General features: G+C 46.3%; 1 protein-coding gene across 1 annotated transcript; it reads left to right on the top strand.

The window, feature by feature from the left end:
• Nucleotides 1-3,367: 3,367 nt before the first annotated feature.
• RAB19 (RAB19, member RAS oncogene family) lies at nucleotides 3,368-9,056 on the top strand. Its single transcript, XM_080363452.1, has 4 exons — nucleotides 3,368-3,587; nucleotides 3,688-3,900; nucleotides 4,734-4,917; nucleotides 7,323-9,056. The coding sequence occupies exons 2-4, from the start codon at nucleotides 3,706-3,708 to the stop codon at nucleotides 7,586-7,588; spliced, it is 645 nt and encodes a 214-aa protein (XP_080219578.1). The 5' UTR covers nucleotides 3,368-3,587; nucleotides 3,688-3,705; the 3' UTR covers nucleotides 7,589-9,056.
• Nucleotides 9,057-11,467: the final 2,411 nt, after the last annotated feature.

The following is an 11,467-nucleotide window of genomic DNA, read 5'->3' as shown; positions in this document are numbered from 1 at the left end:
TTTTTTATTCCTGCCCCTCCCCCCCAGCAGATGCCACTTCAGTGCCCATCACTGAAGGATTTCCCCCAGGATCTACCAATTTCCAGTGTTCCCACATTAAAGACCATTCTGCACCTTTTACATACACAGTGCACTACAGAGTGGTCACAAATAAGCTAACTTGCCACTGCTACCTGCCTGGCTGTAGACTGTTAAATAAGTCAAGGGATCAGCATTTGTTTACTGGTGGGGAACGGTTTTGGATCTAACTGCCTCTAAGATGTTGTTAAAAAAATATTCCCAAGAGTGAACTTACACAGCTGGAAAAAGCAACTGTGCTGAAATCTAACAGCTGGACGACCTGCCTATTCATTCTCAAGCCCTACATCATAGCTCCATCTGCCACCAACGCACTAGTACGGCATGTGACAAGTCATACTCTCCTGTCCCCACCTGCAGGGCATGGGTGACATCCACCTAAACTTCTAGGTACCAGGTACTACCAGTACTGAGGAAACAACTCCACTCCCTCAGCTGTGCTGACATGGCCTAGGGGCCGTTTCTGCAAATAGAGTGAGGGAAAGGACCCTCTTGGGCAGTGAGGTGGTTGATCTTTCTCCACATTTCCTTTTTACTTTCCTTGGCAAAGATATCTTCAGCCAGATTTCCATGCCACAGCTCACAAAAGAGCTACACAAACACCTGTATCTATGCAACAGAGAGAGCAGTGTAGAGAAAGATCCTCTGTATAGTGATGCCTGCTGATTCTGTTCACGCTAGCTGGCTTAAGGTAGCCAGACAAATCAGCTGGTGGAAGCTGTGCCTTCAAGAGACATTCAAACATCACACACATTCTAAATGCTGAGGAGAGGTAAAATAACCCACCACCCCCGCTCTCCCAAAAAAATCAAAGCTTAAATGACAGAACATGACTTTGTGTTCTATTGTATCCACAGGTGGTTTAGTAATGATTTGTAAATCTGACCAAAGACTTTTCAGGTTCAGCTCCATAACCTCACTTGGAGAAATCAGAAGTTGCTGCCCAGATTCTCTTATCCGAATTTCTGCTGCTAAAAACCCTATATTTCTCAGAGACTTTCTGCTCCTTCTTGTAATAACTTCTAAAGGTTTCACCAAGACAGCTTTCACTGTAAGAAGCCTTGCTTTCCTGTGCTCTCAACAATGATGCATGCCTGACCTGCAAACAGATACCAGCTACTACTGGATGCATTAACCATCACAAAACCTGAGGTCACATCTGACCCCCAGTGTATGGCAGAGAGATCCTCCGACTAATACAGATCTAGCTATTACACCTTTGAGACACAGGAGTCACGTTTATCCCACACCGAACCTGAACGCCTCTGTTCTCATCCAGGACAAACATAGCAGGTCTATGCAAGATCTGATACCATCTGCATCTGCACAGCCCGGGTGCAGCTGAGACACCTTCCTGTTCCTCCAGCCAGCACAGACCACCTAGGTATGCCAGCACCTTCTCGTGAGGAAGCACTTCTAGACTGCTTGGCTTCACCTCCAGCTGGAGCTGTGGGAAGGCGAGGCTAGCCCTGGAAGGGGCAACTTCACAAGCAGTCTTGATATTACCACCACCTAAGGTCCCAGGACATTTCTCAGCATCAGTGAATGAAAACTCAGCATGCACACAAGTATCGCATGGTGCTACTCCCTTCCAGGCAGCAGAAAAACTGCTCAGGGCTGTCCCCCACAGAAAGTGCATGAAAAAGGAATCCAAGGCACTCCAGTTTCACAGCACCATTGTCCTTACAGGCCTGCGAACCATACAATATGTTAGTCAAACACAAGAGCTCGCTCTCCTTGCCTGCCCCTCCCTCCCCTCCCACCAGGCAAAAGCAGATAACAGAGCTCTCCCCAGGAAAGCAAAACACTGACTCTTGTGCAATGCTGTGGGAAAAGTTCCTTCCTTGGGTAATCAGTTCACAGCCTGAAGCACGAGATTTACTACTTGTTTCATGTCAACATATGCAAACACAGATCTTGTTTGCCCAAGATACCAAGTCTTTTTAAGGCTAATTCCTGGGTTTGACCTTAAAGTCACCTGTTTTTTCATGGCATTTACTGTTGAAGTTATCTATTCCTCAGAGCTTTTCAGTCTCAGCTAGCTTTCTAGAAGAAGACCTTCTGACCCAGGACAATACTTTTCACTTATTTACAGTGTAGAGATGAATACGAAAGATTTTGTTTTCCCTTTTTTTTTCCTTTCTTTATCCTGTCCTTTCTCCCTAGACTAGAAGAGGATATAACTAGGAGTTCACCCTTACAAATTAGTCTTCTAATTATTCTGACAATGCCACATAAAATTTGTAGTGGATCAAAAATTAGGAGGGAGGATAAACCACAGAACTCAAGGCTACGAAGCACGAGCCTTTAAGAAAGGAAGAGGACTGCTTTTTAGGGTATTAAGCTGCCTTGCCTGTTTGTTTAGCAATATTTACCTCCAGCTAACCGGTATTTTGAATAGGCTTTTGTTAAGTTTTCTGCATTCTCCCTTATCCCTTCACTTCAGGCCAAAATAAGACACCTTAAGTTCAAAACAAACCTCCTTCACACCACCCTGCCGCCTGCCAAAGCCGGGAGGAAAGACCAGAATTATCGTTCCTCGGCAAACAAACGAAAAAAAATATACAAAAAATTAAACCCACAGTTTTATGCCGTGCTCCCAAGCAGACACAGGAGGCACGAACCCACACAACGCCGTTCGCAGCCACCACCAGCGCACGGCCCGTCACCCGGGGACCCGGCTGGACGCCGGTCGGGAGGAAAAGGGACGCTCCGAGCCCCGCGTCCACCCCAGCACGGTCCCGCCCGCTGCGGAGGCGACAGCCGGACAGGCCGCCCCCCATCCCCCGCGGTAACCCCGCTCCAGCGGAAAGGGCCCGGCCTAGGCCCGCCGGGCACGGCTCACCTGAGGCGGCGGCGGCGCCGGCTCCGCACGCAGCCCCGCCCCGTCCTTTCCTTTCCCTTCCCGTCCCGTCCCGTCCCACCGGGCCGGTCGGGCCGGCTCCCCCGCCGAAGCGCCGAGGCAGACGATGAGGACGCGAACCTCAGTGAACCCCCGCCCGGGTCTCTGCGCAGGTGGCCCAGCGGCCACGTCCTCAGCAGGGCGGGGTGGGGAGAGGGGGAGAAGAGCCGGGACGGCAGCGGCGGGACCTGCACCGGCTCCGCCACAACCCCTAGCGCACCGCGGCCATTGAACCACCGCCCCGCGTTCCCCGCCCCAGGGGAAACCACCCGCCCCCGCGTACCGGGCCCGGCGGCCAGCACGGCCCTCAGGAAGTCCGAGGGAGGCGGCTCTTCCGGCGGGAGGGGCCGGCGGGAGCTGTAGTCCGCCCCCCGCCGCCGCCGGGGAGGGCCCGCCGGCTCTGCCCCCGGGCGCCACGGGGCCGCTTGCGCCCCTCGCCGCTCGCAGGGGGCGGAGAGCGATGGAGCGGCGCCGGCACCGCTCCCCCAGCTGAGGACGGGGAAAAGGAGGAGGAGAAGGACGAGGAACTACATTTCCCACCGGCCCCGAGCGGGCCGGGGCGGGTACAAAGTGGGCGCTACCTGTCCCGGCAGGTGAGCGCCAACAGGTGAGCGGGCGGCTGGCCGGGACAGGGGCTCCTTCCCCGGGCTCTCGGCTGCCAGGAGCTGGGCCGAGGCAGCTCCTCTTTCTCCTCCTCACCGCTGTAGGCCCGCCCGGGAGCCGCGATGCCTTTCGCCAGCTCCAGCACGGACGATGCCTTCGACTACCTCTTTAAAATCATCCTGATCGGGGACTCCAACGTGGGGAAGACCTGCGTGGTGCACCGCTTCAAGACGGGGCAGTACAACGAGAAGCAGCAGAACACCATCGGCGTCGACTTCACTGTGCGCTCCATGGACATCGACGGCAAGAAAGTGAAGGTCTGTGGCCGGAGCGAGCCCGGGCCGCGCAGGGGTGACACCTGCTCCCCGTGTCCCCGTCCTTGGGCAGGGACAGCGATGGGATGCGCAGTGGCTGCTGTTCGGTCCTGCTGGAGGCAAAGCTGGCCGCCCTTTTCTCAGGGGTGTTGTTGAGGGGAGCTTTCCCTCGGGAGGATGCCCTGGGGGATGCAGTCGCCCTAACTGGGCATATGGTTGCCCTCGTGGATTCTCTGGATCTACCTCTGAAGCCTCTCAGGCTTCACCTGCAGAGAATTCTTCGCAAGGTGGCTCTGGTTTGAAGAGGCGGTCTCTCCCCTCTTTTAGAAGAGGTTTGAGCTGGAGGCAAACCTCGTAGTTTGCAAAGGCGATGCAGGCTTGATCTGAGGGAAGATGAAGACTTGCAGGATGTACATAAGAGGAAATTGTTACCTAGAACTTCCCTCCATGTGCTAATGAAAGTTCAGATACCTGCCCTTTACATAGCTCTGCTTTGCCCAGCCCTGCCTCAGGGCTTCTTGGCTCTTTTTCCTTTCCTATTAAAAGGCTATAATGCCCTATATCTTTTAGTGCAGTTGTTGGAACTGGTTTCTTGGCTTGTTTGCAAAGCTAGGTTTAGCATTGCGGCTTTCTCTTTGGTCTGTTTATGTTGTCTTTACAGGCATGTAGATGTCTCTTCAGATGCAGAGAGGGCAAAGCCACGCTGCAGTGGAATGGAGTGAGCTGGGACAGGTCTAGCTGCCTTCTAGATATGGGGTTTCAAAAGTGTAGATGCTGATAGCAAACACCTAGAAAGCGGTATCTTCCAGTCTTAACTTCTATACTTTCTCTTGCAGATCCAAGTGTGGGACACAGCCGGCCAGGAACGCTTCCGGACAATAACCCAGTCTTATTATAGGAGTGCCCACGGGGCCATCCTTGCCTATGACCTTACTAGGAGGTCCACATTTGAATCCATTCCTCACTGGATTCATGAAATTGAAAAGTATGGTGCTGCAAACTTGGTCATTATGTTAATTGGTAGGAATCTGATTTTAAATATTATATTGCATAGCTTTTCTTAAAACATGTATCAACCCCTCCCCACTTCCCCCTCAGCGCTATTTAAAGCATCTATAAACTATGCATTTAAGAAGAATGCAGTTGCAAATAAAATAGATCAGAATTGTATCAATTTGACCTAAGCTTAAAACTCAGGGAATCGCAATCTTGTCCTCAAATGACCAAGCCTGTTGCAGTCAGTGAAACCTTTTCACTTCTTCCTTTCCTGCTGGAATGATGCAACAAACATGCTACTAGTCTAGTGAGCAGGGACAACCTTTTTGAGGTTAGAATTGCAGTAAGTCTGGCCCTATACTCCTGTTGTGCAGGAATTTAGCGGCTTAATAATTCAAGACGAAGGGGAATTCACAGAGCAACACAACTCCTTGTTCTCATCTTTCCTGTCTGTTCTTTTGATATGCGTGCGCCGTGCTCTGTAATGGGACTCCCATCAGGTAAGACAGTAGATGGGGACATGGCTTATGAGAGCATGAAGTAGTCTGCTTGCATTCCTCCTCCTTTATTCCATTAGTATTCAGGAAAAATTGTCTCTTGAGGAAAGGAATGGGTAGAAATTGCTGAAAATGGAGTTGATGGGAGTAGTGTGGTTCCTTCCCCTTGTGTTCCAGGTAGTTATTGCTCTTCCTTCCCCTGAGGAAGAAGCTGCAAATGAGAGAAGTGATGTAGTAAAATGACAGAGCCTTTTCTTTATTTACATTCCACTGCTTCTGCCTGTTCCCCTGTGGCACTGTGCTGAGAGCAACACATGCAGCTGCAGAAGCCCAAACTGGCTCTTGAGGAAAGGCAGCGTTGATCCCCACAGCACAGCAGACACAGCACTTACGCTTCTGCTTGCGCCCTTAGCAAATTACTTACTTCTACTGTGGTGGTTCTTCTTGTTCTTCCTCTGAAGAAACAAACAACAAATTGTGACCTGTATGTAACTGCAGTGCTTGGAATGAGTAAGGAGGGGAAAAAAAATTGCTTTGGTAGGGCTTTTTTTCATTTTTCTAATGAATCTAAAGAACAAGACCTACCTGTGTGTGTGGCGGGGGTTGGTTTGTTGTAGTTCCTTTGTTTTTCAAGAAATAGGTTCTGAAATTGGTAAAAATAAAGGTTTTTGTCAAGGATCCAGCTTGGTGCTTTCTTCCAAAGCTGGTGTTGGTTACTTTACTTACTTTGGCAGGAAATCTTTGTGCATTTAATTACATGTAATCATGTTATACACCTTTCCAGTATGAGGTTAAGTTTAGGAAGTCTAACTTGCCCATCTGGAACTGAAGAAGGGAACGGGGAGGGGGAGGCTCTTTTTAAGAAGCCAAATAACCCTCAAGAAGCTGTTGTTTGGGGGGGGGCTGTTCTTTTGTGAGGCTTGTTTCAGGGTGGGGTTTTTTTTGCTGTTGTTTGTGGTTTGGTTTTTTTGTTGTGGTTTGTTTTTCCTTTTAGAAAAATGGGAAGGCATTTAATGGGAGGGAAGTTGGCTTATATATGCTTCAAATTCAAGATCTGAATTTGACAAAAGGTTGTCTTAAATCTATGAATGTAGACTTCAGCCAGGTGCTGCATGTACCAGAACTAATGATAATTCCACATCTGTTGCAACTTGTTAAATATACAAAGGTATTTTATCTGAGACGTTTCATGATTTCTGGCAGATTTTGACTAAACTGCTTTGAGTAAAAGTTTATATGTGCAGAAACTTAAGTATACATTTTAAGCATTAAGGTAGCTGGTGTGAATGCTTGCCTTTGACACCATCTAAAAAGTACTAACTTGTATAAACAGGTTATTTTAAAATCTGATTAACAGTTGAATGGGTTCTTCCTGCATTTTGGTGGGGTTGTTTTTGAGGAGTTCTGCTTTAGACTAACAATGTTGTAGATCTTCAGAGCTGACCATCCACTTGGAGATGTGTCAAAGTAGCTTGACAATAGCATAACATATGTGGCTTCCACTGAAGGCAGAATAAACCCTTATGCAACATGGCTTTGGTTTAATGTGTTCAGCCACTATAGCTACAGGATTTCTAAGATTTTTTTTTTTTAATATTTAACTTAAATGCTACTTAATGGTTAAAACCACTAGTGAATAGGCACAAACAGTTGCTTCCAAGCAATTCTCTGGCACCACTACCTACAGCAAATAATTAGATGAACACAGGTCTTTGGTTTTTGTTTAAACTCATTTGATAGCATCATATGATTAGCTGCAGTTTTGATCCACGTCCTATGTTTGCGGCTCTGATGTGCTCACATCTTGTTTTTCTAGTAATTCTTATTCCCAACATAATCCTGTTATTTAACAGCATTGAATTAATGTATTGCATTTAAAGATGAATCTTTGAGAGATTAAATTACTGGATTATCTGTTTGACTTCTCTTAAGGGAACAAATCTGATTCACTGAACAAGCGCCAAGTCCTGTTTGAAGATGCCTGCACATTGGCAGAGAAGCACGGGCTCTTAGCTGTCCTGGAGACATCAGCAAAAGAAGCTCAAAACATAGAAGAAGTGTTCACGTTAATGGCTAAGGAGCTCATAGCCCGAAATACCTTACAGCTTCATGGAGACAGCCCTCCGAACAGCATCTATCTGGATTCCAGGCCAGTCGTTACCAGTCCAAGCGTGGAGAAGAACCAGTGCTTGTGTTGAAGACGGATTTCGGAAAGAACTTGGAAGTCATCGTTCTTCTGAGGCTGTTTGATTTCCTTTTGTTCAGTTGATGAAAGTGCGCTATGTGGCCTCAAGCCACCTCTCTGCTATCTCTACCTTGCAGTTTGGCTTGTAAGTATTTTCAGAGATTGATGTTGCTGTTGGTAGCACAGGTTCCTTTTGAACATGGCAGCTGATTCTTTAACATGAACTTCTGAACTGAGAGGACTTGAGAGGCTGCCAGCCCTTGCCTTAACCAAAGAGAACTGTAAAAATTAATGCCTTTGATTATATCCTTGAATGATTTTTCTGGCTGTGTCAGAAGATAAATTTGCACCAGAGCTCTGCATTGACTTGACCCTTCTAAGCTATGTTGTTTTTTCCAGTGCGAGCACTTTACTGTTTGCCAGCAGCCTTAAGAAGTCTGACACATGCTTGGGCAGCACTAACCCACTGCAGCTCCAGCTTCCAGTTAGGGGCAGTCCTGATGTCAGGTGTGTAGCCACCCATCCCAAGGAACTCAAGAGTACATGATTTCACATCTGTTCTAATTTCCTCACCAGACAAACCTGGGGTTTCACAGCGGGCAGAATATTATACACTGGAGTCCCAGCCTTCTGCCTGGGGTGAGAGAAGTTGTCTTTCACTTTGCTCTCTAATTACAAGAGTTGCTTCCACTAGTGATCTCTGTCTTGCTACATAGACTTGCTAGTAGTGAAACTTCCAAGGCACCAGTAATGGCTTAAATCAATGCTGGGGTGAAAGGACTTTTGTTTATCTCCTCTCCCTCACCTTACCTTGGTTTTGATATGCTGATTTCCATCAAAAGCCTTCTGTAGTTTGTGTGGTGGGCCAATTGCAGCTTGAGAACATGCCTGTAGATTTTTCAAGGGATTCAAGCTCCTGTAAAACTCAGCAAGGGGTTAAGAGTTTAATTATGTAACCTTGTCTTAGAGCAGAAAGGCAATACCAGAAAGCTACCCATAGGCAAGTATATATGCTACTGCTATGGAAGCTTCACACCCTGGCAGCAATAGGTGGTTTGGTATTGCTACGCCCAAATGCAAGCTCTGGTTTTGGGGGCTCACTACTTCCATATATTGGAACTGAATGAAGAGTTTGTTTTGTTGGGGGTTGGTTTGTTTTTCAGTAGATGGAACACGGAAGGAAAGGAAGGGAAGAAATATTATACTGAGGAAGGTTTTGACTGCAGCCCACATGTACCAAAGTGCATCACTTGGGTAGTTACTGTTAAGCTATGAACTGAAAATCACACTCTGTAACAATACAACACAGTCTGGGTTCCATGCACAGATGCCCTGGGAAGGCTGGTACGCTGCTAGCTTACCAGATGGCAGTCCACCCATGTTTCGCAGGTTCTTGGAAAACAGGGAAAAACATGTAGCAAATATTTCTGGAAAAATCTTGTTTGAGAAGCACAAAAAATAAAGTAAAATGAATCACTGATTTACAGTCTTGCAAATATTTCTAATATCATTAATGTTCCTTCTGGCCAAGTTCACATGCAAAGAGCAGGAGTTAATTCAGCTGTGTACAAACTGAGCAAGAAATCTGCAGTGCCAGCCTCTAAGCCTTTTGCTATAGCCTCCTATGGAGAAAGCTCCAAATTGTTCAGGCATCCTCTTTCTGATCCATTTACTTTTAAATCTTAATTTCATCTTCATTTGGTACTAGCCTAGTAGTGGTATTCCAGGTAGCAAATTTAAGCAACAGTAAACACTGTAACATTTCAAAGCAGCTGAGCAAGTAACAATCCAGCGTCCAACCAACCAGTTTCTAAACCTGTCGTTACTAGGAAAACAGTCAAATGGAAGTTTAATATTCTTGTATGCTTAAAATCCAAGCTACTCCCAGTAGTAGTTTGTAAGGTAGCAGTTTTTTGGGTTTTGTTTTTTGTTTGTTTGTTTTTTTACTATCCACAGTTAAACTGCTAGCAGACTTTGTTCTATTTCAGATACATCAGAGACAGTATTTGTAGCAAACACTAAAGTATTTGTGTTTACCTCCAGTTATACTCTTTCGGAGAAAAGATCTTACCAGAAGAGTATTAACCTTTGCATGGTTTATTCGATTTACTGCCTTTATTACAGATTAATTTGCTTACAGTCAGTATGAAGGCTTCTGCAGGCTGATGCTCCCCTAATTGCCAAGCACTACCAGATTACAGGGCTCTTGCCATTCTTCTCCTGCACACATAGTGCTACTTGCAAAGTAAGTCCTTCCTTGGCAATGTGGGATCACCTTTAACAGGTGCAACAGGCTCCTTACTGCTCCTTCAAGAAACTAGTCTTAAATACCTACCCATTGTGTGACTAAACTGGGAGCATGACCTGTCTTGGTTGCGTTCAGCATCTTGCACAAGCCCTTTGGACAGTTACACCATATGGCATTCATAGGCTCATTTTTTAAGCTGTCCTCACATGAATGAAGAGTGAGCTGCAGCAATTGCTAACAAGAATGTTCTTCAGAGTGTATGTTAGTAGACAGTATTATTCATGAGGTAGTATGCGAAGAAAGCTATGAACTTAAAACAAACCCTCTTCATTATTGTATGTTATTCTATACTTTAAGACAGCAACCAGTGGATTAAAAAAACAGCCACAGTGTGACTTGTGCAGTTGTGCCTTTCCCCATTGCAGAGAAGATGGAAGTATGCAGCCATGACAATGCAAGTTAACCAAAAAGCTATTTAACTGCTATGGAACCTTATATTAATGTGCTTGTTACCCCAGCATCATATGCAAATCCAGTGTGCTTCTTGACAGCATCACTTGGAGAAACTGTAGCTTATTGTAATGTTTACAATACTGTTCTTGAAAATACTACTGCCCCACAGTTTTAAGAGCTGTATTGCACATCCATCTTGATGGCAACCTTATTTGTTGAATTTTTATCTGCTATGGGGAAGTACTGGAATCTTAGCTGTTGCACATCACTTGCATTGATATCACACCCTTGGCACATGAGACTGAAGCAGCTACCTGTCTATGTAACAGCATAACAAAAAAAACCCCACAAGTATTTTAAAATGGAGCAAAATCTGGCACCTCCCAGAAACTGACTGGCTTAAAAGCCAACACAACTGCAACCTCGTGATGTGGAATGCACGTCGCACTACCCATGTAGTCAAGCTTTTCTTCATATATAGGGCACATGCACTAAATAACAAAAGCTGAGGTTCTTATCTAATCATTCCAGTTAATGTTTAACTGTAGCTGGAAAGTCAGAGAAAGCAATTTTCAAGCCCTGAACAGAGGGCTCTACCCTGGAGGCTTCGTTCAGGAAGGAGATGAATGCCTGTGCTTTTGGACAGGGAACTGATGCTTTTCCCAGCCAGGTGAGTGGTCCAACCAGCGCGCAGTTTAGAGGTGCCCTTTCCCAGCCGTGGGTTACCAACAGGCAGATTTTTTTTTAATATCTCTTAGTTCCCAGAACACCACATTCAGCTCCAGGCTGGGCGGCTTCAATACTCATTGCTCCGTATACTGACTCCTGAAGCCATTTTCAAGGACTGGAACTACACCAGGCAATGCTGGGATATCAGCATGCTTTGAGAGTAGTTTTAGACAGGCCAAGAGCTGTTCTACTTAAAGAGTACTTCAACTTTTAATAGGAACCTGCAGTTTGAGAGAGGTAGCACTTTTTAAAGTCTTTTAAAGCATTTTTTACTAGTGCTGTTGTTCTAAAATCAACCTTAATTCAGCTGCCTGCACAGGCTTTGTCTATGCAATCACATCAAGCTGTTGCCAAACAGGTGCTGACTCTGGCTTGGCTGCAAATGACAAACAGTATGCTCATAGGTAACAGCAGCAAGTAGGGGCAGAAATTTAGCATATTTGCAATCCTGCATTTCCTTGC

Source organism: Nesoenas mayeri (assembly GCF_963082525.1).
Source record: "Nesoenas mayeri genome assembly, chromosome: 1".
NCBI lineage: Eukaryota > Metazoa > Chordata > Aves > Columbiformes > Columbidae > Nesoenas > Nesoenas mayeri.
Note: the sequence above shows the minus strand (reverse complement) of the source record. Positions and strands in the feature narration are given on the sequence as shown.

Bases quoted from the DNA above. Each gene is read 5' to 3' on its own strand.
- RAB19 (XM_080363452.1), top strand. From the start codon at position 3,706: ATGCCTTTCGCCAGCTCCAGCACGGACGATGCCTTCGACTACCTCTTT. The intron at 3,901-4,733 runs GTCTGTGGCCGG...TTTCTCTTGCAG, and splicing joins TCGACGGCAAGAAAGTGAAG to ATCCAAGTGTGGGACACAGC. The intron at 4,918-7,322 runs GTAGGAATCTGA...ACTTCTCTTAAG, and splicing joins CTTGGTCATTATGTTAATTG to GGAACAAATCTGATTCACTG.